The sequence below is a fragment of the Sus scrofa genome, chromosome 6 (genome assembly GCF_000003025.6).
Source record: "Sus scrofa isolate TJ Tabasco breed Duroc chromosome 6, Sscrofa11.1, whole genome shotgun sequence".
Classification (NCBI taxonomy): Eukaryota; Metazoa; Chordata; class Mammalia; order Artiodactyla; family Suidae; genus Sus; species Sus scrofa.
The window spans coordinates 67,761,351-67,778,354 of record NC_010448.4 but is presented as its reverse complement, the minus strand read 5'-3'; the positions used below and the strand labels follow the sequence as shown (position 1 = coordinate 67,778,354).

The window sequence follows — 17,004 nt, the reverse complement described above, 5'->3', positions numbered from 1 at the left end:
CCAGGTTTCTCCTGGCAAAGAGCCTTTCCCCTAAAGGACAAGAGCGAAGTTCTGTACCTCTCCCCACCCTCAAAACACGCAATGCTTGTGGTGGGTGGAAAAAGTGCCGGAATTGGCTTCAGATGACCCAAGATTGGCCTCCAACTCCATCAGCCGGGTGACTCTGGGCAGCCACTTCCTCTCTGCCCAGTGTCGTCCCCTAGAAAACTGCCGTGGCGCCTCCTTCACAAGAAAAGCCATGTGTAGCTGGGTGATTTATTGAGAATTTAATTTGGCAAGATAATCTGATGAAAAATTAACTTGTATCTTGTAGACTCATCAGAAATGAAAGAAAGGTACTTCTCCCTCCACCTGGGAAGATGGCAAGCCCTTCATTCATTCCAACAAACACCTGACATTTGTTGGCTGAATGGATGGTTTCTTGTCTGATTGTTTACTTCCATGGGGAAGGTTTCAGGGCTGGAAGGAGAAGCTATTTGACTGTCCTGAAGGAATATCCCTGGACAGAGTTCTCTGTACTTCCAAGGTCTCTGAGCTGATTCCTGGGCTGACTCCTGAGACAGGAGAGGCTGCGGGTCCATGAAGAAGAGGCCTGGGCCTAGGGCATTGGCTTGTCCGTGGTCTGGAGAGGATGCAGATGCAGGGGATCAGGGTGTGGGGGCCTGAGCTTCATCAGACATGGCGTCACTAAGGCAGCAGGACCTCGGGAGTGGGGCGGGGGGAGGGCTGTGAGGGCCAGGCACCTAAGCAAGGCTGGAGGTGACCCTGTTGGGCAGGGAGTGGGGCCACCAACCCCGAATGTCCTCTGCTCTCCTCTGGCCTTGGCAGAGCTGGACAGGCCACACACAGAGGGGCTCTTCCAGACTCTCCTGCAACCCGGGGGCAGGGAGGAGAACTCTGGATTTGGGACCAACCTCTCTGCGTGGCAGGTGGGCCTTGAGGCTTTCACTGGGTTTAAGCAAAGGCATGGAATCCTGCCTGCATTCCTGGCATTGGAACGGCACCAACCTGCCATGGAGGGCGATACTCAGAGGTGATTGATTCATAACCAACGCGCCAGCCAAGACCAGTTCCTAGACTGGGAAACAACGGCTGCTTTACTTTTCGAGACAATGACTGAAGACCTGTCCGAGAACTAGGGCAGAGAGAAAAGTGTGGTCCCTTGAAGGTCGCGCTGGTGGGGGATCCCAGGGAGTAAGAAGAAAAATCGTAAAAGGATGATGAAGAATATACTTCAAAACCCAGGGACAGACAGACACAGGACAGGCAATAGAATGTTCGGTGGGGGACGGCGGGGGGCGGGGGCTGGGAAGAGAAGAGAGTGGGTACCCTGTTAAAATGAAAGGAGAGGGCCCTGCAGCTCCTATTGTGCTGTTGGAACAAGAGATGTGTCGTGATGTACCGATCAATGACCCCGAAATCTTGAACGATCAGGGCAACCCTGGACAGCCCACAGCTGGGCCACCGTCAGCAGGGGTCCAGGGACACATCATTTCAGTTGCCAGGGCTTGGGCAAGTGGCTGCGAATCTCAGTGGAAGAACCTTTTCGGAAAACACATCTGTTCTAGATGGCTCGAAACCCACGGAGATGGACAGAGACAAATACCCCAATTCAATGTGGCTCAGCCCTCAGCCCCAGTTCTGCCTTGAACCAGTCTGCAGAACTTGGCCCTCCTTGGCCAAACTCAAGCCTTCCGTGTGCAGTTCCAAAGGCCCAAGAAAGCACAGGCTGGCTGCCTGGGCGGCTCTCAGGACATCCAGGTGAAAGGCGTCCAGCCTCCTCAAAGCCTCCCTCCTGGGAGGCTCCATGCCCTCTAAGGCCGTGCAAGGACCTCTTCCGGCACAGAGGCTGGAGCTGGCAGAAGGACGTGACAAGCTTCCCTTTCCATGTCCCCAGCCACCACCCAGCTCCCTGGTCTGCAGAAAGCCCGTTGCTCTGGGACAGAGCCCAGCTCATTCCAGAAAAATGGCTCACCTACAATCGCAGAGGCCACCATGCTGTGTGCCTCCCCATTTAGAGGCTATTTGACAGTAAATCTTCAAGCCAGAGACCTCCAGTTGGTCTGCATAAAGCCGAGTTATTGGTCCAAGTGTTTTTAAAAATAGACGCAACGCCAGAGCCCAAGAAACTGAAGGGATATTATGGGAATACACAACGGTACTGTCGTGTTACGATATGAAAAATTGAATTCTCAGCTCATCTGGTCCCCTCCTGCTCCTCCCTCTCCTGGTCCCTCACCTGAGCCTGCAGCGCCTGGCACCAAGAACAGTATAGATTACGAACCAGCTCCCCAGCAGAACAGCCCAAACCCAGCTGCAGGGGACCCAGCCGCCCTGCATGCTGTGCAGGGCCCATGAGCTCCACTGTGCGTCTTTCTTCAAACCAGAATGCCCTTCTAGGCCCCATTTTAAATAAGGACAACGCCACAAAAAATCAGCCATGGCTTCAAGCTGGATTTGGAAACCACTTTTCATCCTGGGCCTCCCGGGTAAGCTGGTCCAGACAGGGGAAGCCCAGTTTGGCTCGGAGATTTGGTGTGAAAGTTCCTTCCCTGGGCCAGACGTCTTGGATGTGGCAGGCAGCCTCTCCAGCTCAGTCCCTAACCCCCATCCCCCCTGCACCAGCCACAGTGGAAATAAGAGGCAGGGGATCCTTCACTCATGCTCACGGCTACAGAACAGCCAACACTCATGAGCAGTGGTCACGGTCAGCCGTTTGGGCGGCTGTAAACTGAGTGTCTATCTCCCCCCAAACTCACATGTTGACATTCTAACCCCTAACGTGACGGCACTAGGAGGTGGGGCCTTTGGGAGATGATCAGGTCATGAGGGTGGGGCCCGCTTAGTGCCCTTATAAAAGGGACTCCACAGAGCGACTTCCCAGGCTTCAGAATCATGAGAAATAAATGTTGGTTGTTGATGAGACACCCCGTCTACGGCAGTCTGTTTTCACAGCCCGAGTGGACCGAGCATCCTTAAACCAAGATCTCCCCACCAATCGCCAGCCAGCATTCTGGCTCAGGGAGGACAGAGACCATGCTTGCCTGGCGAGCCATCCTAGTGCTGGGAAAGAGTGGCCTGGCACACTGCGGGCACTCAGTGGAGGAGGCCAGAATGAATAAAGGCTCACTGCAGACAAGGGCAAGAGAAAATGCTTACGAAACACGATCCTCGCTCCAAACGCAGAAAGTAAAAATTCAAACACTTGTCGCAGGTCAAATCAATATTAATTTACTCAGAGGCATGAGTGAAGTCTTAAACAAGGCTTTTTGTCTTTATTAAAGACAAAGGACCAGGTGTGTCACCAAGAGTACACACAGGACTTTCTCTAAGTGGCTTGCTATTCTGCCTGCAGTTTACAGAAGCGTACATCCCTTCGACTTTCTAGAAACCAAGTTCCCTCCCCAACCCAGCCACGGCGGAGCCCCCTCCTCTGCTGAGACCTGCCTTGTCCAACCTTCTCTGCACAGATGCCCCTTGTCTGGAGGGACAGAGGTGGCAAGGGCTCCTTCTGAGCCCTCGACACGCACCTCCAGCTCATCTCCTTCCCAACAATGCCAAGTACAAAGCCAGCTCGGCTGTCCCTGCCCTTAGGCTCTGCGCCAAGACCAGCCACCCCCCACTCGCAGCCTGCTGGAGACACACGAGGTCTTGCCTCCAAGGAGCTGCCAGGGGCTCCACCAGGAGGCCGAGGGGCAGGGTACGGAGGCCAGGTCACGGGCAGAGAGCACGACACATCCCAGCTGGGTGGTGGCGATGGTGCCGTCAGGGGCCCCGGGAGCCCGCGCAGGCGAGCCCCTTCCCCAACACAGCCACGTCCTCCACCCCTCCTCCCTTCCCTCAGAGGGCAGGGACTCCATCCGCGTGCTCACCTGAGGATGACGGAGATCAGTCGCGGGTGCTTTCATCCTGGCCACAGACGCCATTAGCCTGCACCAGCTCGGCTCTAATGCAATGCAGACTTAAAAGTTATTAAAAGCCTTTTCATAAAAGGCCTGCCTGTGGATCTCTTCTTCAGTCAGAAGTCTACCCAGAAAGTGCTTCTGCCAACTGTGCAGCTTACAAGGCAGCCGTGAAATTCGGAGTGAGGGTGGAGGGGGAAAGAACCGCCCCAGTCTGTGTGCTTGCAGACTCTTTGGGAGGTTACAGTTTCAAATTTTCTATCTTCTATTTATTTGTAATCCTAATTGAAGCTGTGGCACAATGACACAATTGCACATTCTGCTATTTGATTACCTTTTCATAGTGTCACAAAGAAGAAGTTTTGACACTCTAGCGAAAGAGGCGTTGCTATAAATACTCCCACTCCCAGACACCCACGTGTAATTATTCGGGAAGGCTGAGGAGGAAGAGGGAAGCTCGAGGACCCGTTTGTCAGGAGCTTCCTGTGCTCCTTCTCCTAATTCCTTTTAGGGTTTTCATCATCTCTGCTTTCTGCTCCTTGACAGTCCGAGGATGACAGCAAACCAGCAGCTGGGTGACAGAGAGTCAGGCCGCTCTGGAAAGCAAAGGGGCTTTAGAGCCCAGGAGGACAGTGGCACAGCTGAAGGAGCCCCCCTCCCCACTCCCACCGCCTCCTCCCCATGCTTGGTCTCCAGCCTGGCCCCCGCGCTCTGCAGCATCCAGGTCCCTGCCACCCGGGGCCACATCCTGGGATGCCATTTGCGTTGCACTGCTCTGCACCCCAACATGTATGGAGAATATAAAGTATGGCACATCAGGCCGGAGAAGCAGGATATAAAATCCTACATACAGTGGGATGACACATTCGTAGAATACATGCGTGTGTACAAAAGAAGGTGCAGAAGATGGGCATCAAAATGACAATGACGGGTGACCAACAGGCACCTGAAAAGATGCTCAACATTGCTAAGTACTAGGGAAATGCACATCTAAACCACAATGAGGTACCACCTCACTTCAGTCAGAACGGCCACCATCAAAGTCTACGGATGATAAATGCTGGCGAGGTCACAGAGGAAAGGGCACCCTCCTCCACTGTCGGTAAGAATGTAAATTGGTGCAGCCACTGGGGAGAGCAGTATGGAGGTTCCTTAAAGAACTAAAAGTAGAGTTACCGTATGACCCAGCAATTCCACGGCTGGGCATATATCTGGAAAAGACAAAAACTCTAAGTCAAAAAGACACATGCAGCCCACTGCTCACAGTGGCACTATTTACAATAGCCAAGATCCGGAAACAACCTAAATGTCCACGGCCAGAGGAATGGATACAGAGGATATGGTACGTATACATAATGGAATATTACTCGGACATGAAAAAGAATGAAATGACGCCATTTGCGGCAACATGGATGGACTTAGAGATTATCATACTAAGAGAAGTAAGTCAGACAGAGACAAATATCATGTGCTCTCATTTATATGTGGCATCTTAAACAGAGATACAAATGAACTTATAAAACAAACAGACTTACAGATGTAGCAAACAAGTTTATGATTACCGAAGAGGAAAAGGTAGGGGAGGAATAAATAAGGAGTGTGGGATTAACACATACACACGACTATATATACCACAGAAAAACAACAAGCTCCTGCTGTGTAGCACAGGGAGCTCCACTCAATATCTTATAATAATCTATAATGGGAAAAAACCTGAAAATGTATATATATTATATATATACACAGATATATAAATAAATATCATATATATATATATTCATTTGTGTGTGAATCACTTTGCTATATACCTGAAATGAATCACTTTGCTGTATACCGGAAATGAACACAACATTACAAATCAACCATATTTCAATTAAAAAAGAGAAAATAGATGATATAAACTTTTTTAAAAATGACAATGGCAGCTGTGTATGTGGCCAAGTAATGGAAATATTTTCATTTTCCTAAATTTTGAAAGATAATTACTATATATCACTACAATAAAAACGGATGCATAATTTAAGATGATCTTACAGCGATGGAGAACAGACTGGTGGTTGACTGAGGTTAGAGACAGCGGGAGGGGAGAGCGGGTTGACTGTGAAGGGGAGCAGGAGGGCTGCGTGGTGACGGACCGGTTCTGGATCTTGATGGTGGGGGAGGTTTACGTGAATTGACACACAGGACACGAAGTGGCCAGACACACACACACACACACACACTATGTCAATGCCTGGTTCCTGCTTGCGACATGGCACCACAGTTAAGGGTGGGGCTGGGTGAAGGGTACATGGGTTTCTCCATACTGTCTTGGCAACTTTCTGTAGTTGTACAACGATTTCAAGATAAAAAGTTTGAAATTGATCTAACCGGTCCACATCTAATGTAGAGGAAGACAGATGAAGCCCAAACCTCAGGTCTACACCAGCTCTCAAGGCCAATAAATGGGTAGTCAAACTGCATCCGGGAAACACAGACCAAGAGCACACTCGTCACCCTTGGACTTGGCCCTCCGAGAAACCCAAGAGGAGGTCCCCTCATGACGGAGGGGGATATCGAGGCAGGAGAAGTGGACAGAGCTCGAGTAAGCCATCTGTCCTCAGTCTGCATCCAAAAGCTCGTCTCCCGTGGATACCACTTACATCCAGGACATCACTGAGCCCTGGCAGAGTTTTGGGTTAGGAGCCCAAGCAGGTCACAGGGTAGGAAACAGCGCAGCGACCAGGTCAGGGACAGATGCTCCGCCACCTGCCACCTCACTTCTGGGGCGCCCCCACCCCAGCCCAGCACCACTCAGGCCACATGAATGCTGCTGCCGCCTCCACAGACCATGAACGCCACCTCCTTCCTGCCCAGACTCCAAGTTCAGGCCTGTAAGCTGTATCCTGTTCCTGAGCGGCCTGATTTAGCACAGCTCAGGGCTGATGGGGCAGTGCCCTTGGCAGTGGATGAGGCTGCTGATTGAGCTCACACTGCAGATGCTCTTGGAAGCCAAGCAAGGACCCTCCCCAGGCCCCACCCCCACCCCCAGTGTATCTTGGCTGCCAGCTTTGCCCCACTGATCCACTCACCGAGATGCAGCCAGGCGCCTTCTAAGGCAAGACAAGGGTCCTGCTCAGTGGTCCTGCTCAGTGGCCCTGCTATCATGTAGGAGAAACTTCATGCTCTTCCAGTGTCTCCCAACCTTCGGAGACAGACCCTCATTTACCCCCCAACAGCCCACCTCCTCACACCTTCCTGCCCTCACTCCTATAGCAGCCACACACACACCCTGCGTTCACCACTCCAAGCCATGCACATTCTGTTCCCTCTGACTTGCATGCTCTTCCCTGTACCCCCACCACCACCTCCACCCTCTCTCCAGCCACCTCCTTCTGCCAGGGTGTCCCCAGTTCATCCTCAGCATCTCCTGCGGGTCCCTTCCCTCACCCACCAGGACTGGATTACATACTCTGAACCCCCACATTTCCAATACACGCAATGATCACATTTTTTTCCTATTTTTTACAGCTGCACCCGAGGTATATGGAAATTCCCAGGCTAGGGGTCGAATCAGAGCTGCAGCAACCAGTCTACACCACGGCCACAGCAATGACAGATCCAAGCCAAAACTGCAACCTAAGCCACAGCTTGTGGCAATGCCAGATTCTTAACCCACTGAGTGAGGCCAGAGATTGAATTCACATCCTTATGGAGACTGTTTGTTTCTTAACCCACTGAGCCATAACAGGAACTCCTGATCACAGTCCGTATCACTGCCTGCCTGTTGTCTGCCGTCACTGCCCAGTCAGCTGACTGTTGGCCCCAAGATATCGAGGACCCTATGCACTGCCCAGCACAGCGCCTGGCACACGGGAGATAGGAGTAAATATCTGTCAGATTCATAGATTTCAGACAAACAAGCTGACATGACATCTCAAGGCCATGATCATGGGTGGGGAGCTGGAACAAGAACTCAGGTAGTATCTACCTTGGCAGCTGTGACCTTTCCAACTTAACCAAGGACAAGGAGAAGGGTATTGGCCTTGATTTCTGGTCCTGTGCCAGCACAGACAGAAGGAGGGCCCAGGCCAGGCCAGGCCCCAGCCCGCTGTTCTCAGGAGAGACCTGAGGCCTGGAGAAAACAGCTGGAGTCTCCTTAGGAGCAGTTCCCAGGGCACATGAAGGGACAGCTGGCTGCTCCTGGATCTGCCGCCTGGGGTGGGGTGAGCCGAGGGAATTCTGGGGTTCCCTGGTTCGGGGCATGGGGGCGGTGTTGGCAGCAAGAGGGAGCATGGTGCCCACTGCTTCAGGCTCGGTTTGGCCGTTTATCGATGTTCTTTGAGTTAATGCATTGTTATCTGCTTGCATATTTATAATGTGCCCTCTAGTTATTAACGGTGATACAGTGCCAACTGAGAAATCCGAGAGACCTCAGAAATATTTACATAGCAGCATAATTAAGACTAAAAGCTGACTCACCCAGGGATCCTACTGGTTTTTCAGGTAGAGGGAAAAAATGGGACATTCTGACTTCGCACGCTGCCCTGAGACCCCCACTAAATCCACGCCAGGCAGAAGCCCCTCGTGCCTCCCCTGTGACCCCCTCCGACATCAGCAGAAGACAGACCCCGGAGGAGACAGCCTTGCTGCCCGCCTCGGCTGACGCGGCCCAGCCCTTCAAAGTGGCGGACGCCCCACCAGCGTGGCAGGGCTAGAGCTTGAGGGGAAGAGGGTCCGAGGCAGGAGCCCCTGCTCTTCCAGAGCCCTCTCCCCCCTGACATCCCCCAGGGAACCCTTGAACATCGAGGAATTACAAGCAACAAAGCCCTCCCCCAAGACCCCAACATCAACCAGATTAGACCTGGCACTGAGTGAGCCCCTTGGCCAGGTCAGGAGGCAAAGAATCAGCTCCATCTTTTCAAAATGTAGTGTCAGCCCAGGACACAATCACCCAGTCCCCTGCCATACTCTCTGCCTCTTCCTCCATCCAGAATTCCACTTTCCAACGGGAAACTCACATTTCTTCCAAGGAGTTCAACCATGGTTTTTTCAGGAGAATCTTTTAAAATAAAAAAAAAAAAAGAAAGAAATGGCACTCCCTGACAGCCTAGCCGGTTAAGGATCTGATGTGGTCACTGCTGTGGCTTGGGTTCAGTCCCTGGCATGGGAATGTCCATATGCCATGGGCTTGGCCAAAACAAAGAAAAACGCAAATAAAATGTGGCCTATACACACAATGAGTGGATATTACTCAGACACAAGAAAGAATGACGTGCTGACACCTATTATTACGTGGTTGCACCTTGAAAACATCATGCTCAGTGAAAGAGACCAGACACAAAAGGTCATATCCCGTATGATTCCATGGATATGTAATGTCTGGAGTTAACAAACCCATACAGACACAAGGTGGGTTAGTGGTCATTAAGGATTAGAGGCCTGGAGGTGAATATAAGGGGTAAGTGGTTTCTTTTTTTTTTTTTTTTTAAGGGCTGCACCTGTGGCATATGGAGGTTCCCAGGCTAGGTGTCAAATCAGAGCTGTAGATGCCAGCCTACACCACAGCTCACGGCAACACTGGATCCCTAACCCACTGAGCAAGGCCAGGGATTGAACCTGCGTCCTCACGGATACTAGTCAGGTTCATCAACCACTGAGCCACAATGGGAACTCCGATTTCTTTAAGGGGTGACTAAAATCTTCACAATTTACTGTGATGATGGTCACAAAATTCTGGGAATACACTAAAAGTCATTGAATTGTACACTTTAAGTGGGTGAATTGTCTGGTATGTAAATGACATCTCAATTTTAAAAAAAGAAAAAGCATTTGGAAGAATTCCTGTTTCTCCTGGTATGGGGCATAATTCTTAGAAGGGCAGTATCCCCCAGGTCAGCCTGCAGGACAGTTGCCTAGACAAAACTCAAGGTCCCTGCCCCTGTCCCTAGGCTGTGCCCTGCTCCCTGCCCCCACTCCCAAAGCTCTAGCTTGCTCTGGACACAGGAAGCCGCAGACAGTCCCAGAAAGATCCCAAGACTGAAAATCTGCATTCCACAGGACACAACAAGCAGTAACTAATGCCAGACACGCGGCATCGAGCTTGCAATAAATGTCATCCTGTTTGGCTTCTGAAAGGGTCTCTGATATGCAGTTAATGCTGCGTTCAGGCTCCAGCCAGCCTCCAGCACGGGCGGTATGCAAATGCGGCTTTTGTCACAACCGGCACTAACTCTAATAACTCCCAAAGTGAAAATGTTCCCATAAAAACCACCATAAAAAGTCCCTTATTTTATTGCCAGCTAAGTTTTCTTTACTTGTTGTCAGGACTTTCTCCTCACTGTTGATTAGCTAACAGGCGGCGCGTCATTTTTTCTCCTTTAGAGGAATCCGGGCTCACCACCGCCGACGTGTCCCCTCCCTCCATCTGGAGTGTGCCTCGCTTCAGCTGCCACCACTGCCCAGCCCCCTCCGAGCCAGAGGGGCTTATAAACCACATTTACCTTCCCCAACGGGCGGCTGAAATGCATTACCTTTGGTCTGCTGGTTGCACTCCCTGGTCAACTGGGAATATAAAAATCAGCCTTATTTATAACAACAGAATGGTCTGTTCCCCCAGTTAGACCTGGCCCTGCCCCACACGCACACACACACATACACACACATGCGCGCGCGCACGCGCGCACCCGCACGTGCCCAGCACACACGGGCACGAAAACACACACATGCAAACATATGCGTGTGCACACACACACACACACACACTCACATATCACACTCTGCTTTCCGCGGCTCACCCTGCCTCCCGTGCCCGAGCCCGTGCAGAAAATGACATGATGGACGATGGTCCCCTGCTCTCAGCCACAAAGGCCCATAGGCCCGCGACTAATGCATCCTTGCAGAGAAACCTCCTGGTTCTCCTTCCAGAGAATGCCTGGTGGCATCCAGTAAGCAAGACACACTAACTTCTTCCACCAAGAAGCCCTGAGGAGAAGAGAACCCGCCAACCCCTCGGCACTGCACGGGGACCAAAGCAAAGCAATGGCCGCAAAGGTCTCTCATAAAAAGGGAGCAAGGAGTGAGGCAGTCGCCTCTCCATGGTGGACCACCGCCCATGGGAGCAGGAGAGGGAGAAAATGCAGCCCCTTAGTGTAAAGGGTCCACGCGGACCACAGAGCAGCCACTGCCCAGAGCTCGGGCCCTCCAACATGGGAGGGGAGCACCCACGACCACCATGGTTTCTACCCAAGCAAGGGACCCTGTCCCAGATGACAGGTGGGACTGAGATTCACTGATTCTCCCAGGCCCTATGTCAGTCCCCAGGTCCCTGCACAGGGACACCCAGAGCTCCCCAAACGCTGCACCCTAGCTGGGGCAGCCTCGGGCTAAGCTCCCATAACATCAGGATGAGGCAGGACGCCCCAGCTTTTACGAGAAGCCCCCACCGGCTCTTTCCCCACTAACCCCATCGGGGGCCTGGACGAGCGTGGTAAGGATTTGCCTCCCTGGATTGGTGACCCCTCGCAGGAGCAGGCATCAGGGTACCAGTCTCTACCTCTCATCCCCAAAGGGCGCCCCCAGTGTCCCCAGCCACTATACCCTGCTGGGAACCGCAGCCCCCAATTCTGAGCGGGTCGGGGAGGGGTCGTAAATCGTGCGGGCAGGTGAAGCCCAGATCAGGCGCCGGCGGCCCCCATTCTCCTCCTCCAGGCAGCTTTGATTCCTGTACTTGGGCTTTTAAAGGTCAGGTTCGCCGTCAGCGGAAACATTCTACATGACACTTCTGAGGCAGAGGCTCCTTTCGGAGGCATTTAATCCAAGCGCAGGCACCCTCTGAAGAAAAGGGTTTATAGGTCACGGCCCAGACGGCCTTATAAATCACGCGGGTTCCTGCGAGAGGTAGAGAGGAGCAGGGCAGGAGGGGGCGGGGCCCGAGAGCGGAGCGGGGCGAGCGGGAGAGGCGGGGCCACGTGGGAGGGGCCAGGCGGGGCGGGGCCAGAAGGGAGGGGAGGGGACACTTTTGAAGCGGTGGGACCAAGAGGGGCGGGGCCAGAGAGGCAGGACTATATAGCAAGAGAGAGGAGGAGCTAGAATGGGAGGGGCGGGGCCAAAAGCTGGAAAGACGCAGCCAAAGGGGTGGGGCCTGACAGGAGAGGGCAAAAGGGGAGGAGAAGGGCGGGTCCATACGGCCAGGGAAGGGCTGGAGGGCCGCGGAGGTGGGGGCGGTGAGCGGTGGGTAGCGGGGCAGGGGGTGTGATCTGGGAGGGAGGGGCAGGACGCCCTGTCCACCCACTCGGCCTGGGACCCAGGCCTCTCACACCGAGACCCACTTCCCAGCAAGGGCGAGCTGACCTTGACGGGAAAGGAGGCGGGACCAGACACGAGGCGGGCATCTCAGCCAAGCAGAACAATGGGGAAGTGGGCTACCTGCTTGTCTCTGAGCAGAGACCAGGTCTGCCCTCGTCCCACTGTGCTCCGTGCCCGACACAGAGGATGCGCTCCACGCATATTTGTGTAATGAATAAATAAAGGCGCCTTGGAGCATCCAGGCCGTCAGACCAGCAGGTGCTGGTGCTCCGTTCCGCGGACACTTGGGAGACAGAGCCAGGGCCCAGGGCAGGGCCCCGGACTGTTGTCCACATTAGTAGGACAGTGGGGAGGAACCGCAGAAGCGGGAACTTGGGTTTGACAAAACAGGACAAGATGCCTCCCATCCCGGAAGTGCCTGGACTGGCTGCTGAGAGCGATACACAGCGGCGGCCTCCACCAGCCCTGGAAACCAGCCTCTGCATCCTGCTCTGGACCAGGGCAACAGCCTGCAGCAACCTGTGCGAGAGATCTGCTCTGTCCACCATGTTCCCAGGGAGAGAGGCTCTGTCTCCCCCGGGTCTGCACCCGTTTCCCAGGCTCCCAGCTGGGCTGTCCCTATGGTATTCTGTCCTTTGGAGGTTGAGAATGAATGGCTTGGATCAATTCAATCAATCCCCTCAAAATGTTAAAAACCTAAGAAAGGTCACTGCCAATGATGATTCCTTTCAGGAAGAATCAGCCCACCCACCCCCAAGTCCAGAACTAGGTCTCAAGGAAACAGGACCTCGGCCCGCTCAGCGGGTGACCAAAGCAAGGGGACATAGGGGGTAGGACGGAGAAGCACCCAGCCCTGGCCATGGTTTTAGCACCCTTAACAGTTTGGGTCTTCCCAGCTTCATGGCACAGGCAGGACCACGATGGGCCACCAGGCCCCAGAATCTGAAGGGAGGTGGGGAGTGCGCCAGCAAGCCTGTCCCCAGCTCCTACTAGCAGGTCCGCCTGGCCTTCCCAAGGCGCTTCCTTCCTGTGTGTCCACTCTATAAACACAATAGAGTCCGCTGTTACTTAATTTAGCTAGGGTTGGTTTCTGTGGCTTACGACAAAGGAACCTGAACTGCATCACAGCCCAAACATAAATTCAGACATTTTTTTCCAGCCATGCCCACGGTCTTCACATGTTTCTGGACCAGGGATCGAACCTGCACCACAGCAACAAGCCAAGCCACAGAGGTGACAACACTGGATCCTCAACCCTTTAGGCCACCAGGAAACTCCCATTCAGACATTTTGTTAAAAGTGAGAGTTAATTCCAGAGATTCCGCTAGTTAAGACTCACTACTCACAGACGGAATGGGGTTACCTGCAAGAATGCTTTAAGCAGAAGGGTCCACCCCGAGCTGTATGGGGTTTAATCCCAGCACCACCACTTACTAGCTGTAGAATATGGAAAAGTTACACAACCTCTCTGGGCCTCAGTTTCCTCACCTGTAAAATGGAGATACTAATAGAACTGGCCTCATAGGGTTGTCACGAAGGCTGATACAAGTCCATCTACATAAAGGGCTCAGGGCAAGACCGGCAGGTAAATGTCCATTGAATTAAATCAAATTCAACCACCTCTCCATCCATCATTTCCTGCCTCATCATTTATTTAGTACTCACTGCATACACAGCTCTGCCCCAGGCACGAGGACATAAAGGCAGAGTGGCCGGGGACCTGCCCTCAAGAAGCCCCTGTGAGCTGGAAAGAGACTTGTAAACACATCAATCTGAGTCCAATATGATAAGACTATTCTGGAGGTATCAACAGTGCTGTGGGAGCAGTGAGGAGGGGTGATTAATTTGGCTTCGGGGGTAGGGGGAGTCTTTGCAGAGGAGGTGACATTTGAGCTGGACTTTGAAAGACGAGCTCTCCACTGAACTAAATCTGGACCCAGTGCCAAGAGAGTCATCCTGGAAAATCAATCCAGCACCAGGGGGAGGGGCGGTCGGCTGCAGCCTGGCTTCCCATGGGCCCGCTGCCCTGAAGATGGCCAAGGCCTGGCTCTCTCTAGAGGCCGTGCCAGGTCTCTGTTGACACCTGCCATCTTTTCCAACCACGGGCCAGCCACTCACCTCCAGCTCAGAGCTCTCTGTTCCAGGCAAGCTCCCCTGGTCTCTACCTCTTGAATGCAAATTGCATTTTCTTCCTCCAAGAGTAAAAATAATCATGATCTCGTCTAAGTGACATCTTTCCTTTGTAGAACACTGTGTACAGGTTTTAAGGGAGAAGAAACAGAGGATATTGATCAAGGGCAAAGCTGCACTCCAGCTCTGCAGCCAGCCACCTGGTGACCTTGGGCTGGTTATTTGAGTCCTCCTGCCTCATTGTCCACATCTGTAAAATGGAGTAATAGGACTGCTATGGGAATGAAATGATTCCTAGGCAGGAAGTTTCTAGAAGAGTTTCGGCCCAACAGTGGGCACTCAGTGAGTTCTGAGAGACCCCCGTGCATTGCCTCCCACCCCAGGTCTCTGCTCTGGCCATGGCACCTGGGCTGCCTTGGATCCCCCCCAGTGCAGGGGTCTGCAGGAAGGCCGGCCTGGATTTGAATCCTGGCTTAGCCACACGCTGACTACGTGACTTCAGGCAAGTGCCCAGAGCTCCCCAAAGAAGACGGGACAGCCGGGCCGTCGCCTAGACCAAGAGAGGGACTAAGACGATGCACACCCCACACTTCACACCTGGTGTGCACGACACACTGGGGAAACATCAGCTGTTTCTATAAACAGTATCTACTTTCCTGGCACCTGACTTCTTGGAACCTTGTCTCCCCAGCGAGACCATGACCTTTCGGAAGCCTGGGACACAGCTCATGGGTACTTGTGTGGCTGAGGCTCAGTAGCCCTGGGCCTCTGCTGAACAAGGAGCTCCATCAGGGCTGGGGCCGGAGGGGTGAGCCGCGGTCCCCAGTGCCACCATCGCCACTACGTGCAGACCCCATCACAGGGTCCCCACGCCCTGAGGGGACCTCCCTGCTTACACACACTCATCCGCCTGTTCAGAGAGGATTCTGCTTCCCCTTCTCCCCTGGAACACACGGCGTACAAGCGCACGATTTCCCCTGGATATCTCTCTCCTTTTCTCAACACAAACTGAGCCGAGGATGAACATGTTTTCAGGACTCTCTGCAGAATTACTGATGTTATTTTCCAATTGTTGGCAGCAAGGACTCCGCCAAAACACTCAAGGTCAAGAGGCCAGCATGGTTCTGGGCAATCTGTACCTCTTAAAACAGTGACAAATATGTTATTTAATTTTAATGAGCTTTTCTGCATCTCAAATCTAATTACAGCATTATCAAGGACTGCTTTGAACTGCAGGTGGCTTCTCATTACGTGTGCGAAGCCTGCCACGAGCATTTTTCGTGAATACTAATAACCGCTTAATTTTACTATCCGCTTAAAAAATAAAATAAAATAAAAACTTCCAGCAACTTAGAAGGCTGGGCTTTATAAAGCCTCTGTGGAGGGTGGGCCACACAGCAACGCGGCTTAATTAAAAAAAATAAATACTGTATGTGGCCAGCCTCACAGATGACAGGGCAGGAAGCTGCAGCAGCGCCGAGACTGGAGCTGGGAGGAGAGAGGCTTCCTGTGCTCGTCTGAGGTTCTGTTTTATGGCATCACGTTCAAATTTCCCAATTTGCTTGCAGTTCAGAGAGAACGGTTCCGTCAACAGATTTTCTGGGTGACGGACTTCAGTGATAGGCCTGGATCTGGAGGTCCCCAAGGACACGCTCCAGAAATCTGTGCTGCGGACCGGTCCGGGGAGATGCCTGCGCATCATCACAAAAGCTGTCCGAGAGGAAAGTCCAGCAGCCTCGCATCAGGGCTGGGTGGGGAGAGAGTGGAAGACACCTGCTGGCCCACAGCTGTGGGCGAAGAGCTTTGTAAGTCCCGGAATCAGAATCCCGACTGTCAAGCCCACAGCTGGGACTCCCACGGGGGGTCTCTGCCACATCCAGGGTTTCTTGCGTGTTCATTTATTTTATTTATCTATTTTGCTTTTTAGGGCTGCACCTCCAGCATATGGAGGTTCCCAGGCCAGGGGTCAAATTGGAGCTACAGCTGCCGGCCTACAGCACAGCCACAGCAACGCCAGATCCGAGCCACATCTGTGACCTACAGCACAGCTCATGGCAACGCTGGGTCCTTAACCCACTGAGCGAGGCCAGGATGGAACCCACGTCCTCATGGATACTAGTTGGGCTTGTTACCACAAGAACCACCGTGGGAACTTCCTATTTATTCTGAAAATTGTTACCACAGAGCTTAATCTTTTAACGGAGCTTCCTGCTTGGCACCTTCTCCAGGGAGGTGGTCCAGGAGGAAAAGGTTGCCACAGACCCTCCCCACTTGGCATTTCCATTCAGGAAGATTCCAGCTCAGTCTGTGACTTGGGGGTGGGCATCTCTGTTCCTGGGTTTTGTTCACGTGAGTTCACACTCTCTCTGACCAGGAGTTCCTGAAAGCCCACGTCACAGCTGTGGCTCAGCGGGGCCCTGCTGTTGACCCAGCCCCACTCCCTTCTCTCTGATCTTCCGAGACCAGCTCAGTTCCACCTCCTTCCAGTCCAGGCCCTGCTTATGCTGAGTTCAGAGGGCACAGAGGTCAAAGTGGCCCACGACCCTGCTCTCCACCCGCCACCACCCCGGTAAAGATGCCCACATCATAATCCTCAGAACCTGTGGATATGCCACGGCACAGGGCAAAAGGACCTGAATATTCAGGTGCAACTAAGGCTGCTCATCCACTGGTCCCGAGAGGAAGA

The 17,004-nt window shown here is 53.0% G+C and overlaps 1 protein-coding gene across 26 annotated transcripts in view; it reads right to left on the bottom strand.

Moving 5' to 3' along the window:
- Positions 1–17,004, bottom strand: part of CAMTA1 (calmodulin binding transcription activator 1) — an 866,060-nt gene that overhangs the window by 693,568 nt on the left and 155,488 nt on the right. Inside the window, exon 1 of one of the 26 annotated variants that reach the window (XM_021097512.1) lies at positions 3,873–4,554. The exons of the other annotated variants lie outside the window; for them this stretch is intronic. Coding sequence (XP_020953171.1) covers positions 3,873–3,926 — 54 coding nt within the window. The 5' untranslated portion in view covers positions 3,927–4,554. Of the gene's footprint in view, positions 1–3,872; positions 4,555–17,004 lie in introns of those variants that run through there. 26 annotated transcript variants of the gene reach the window in all.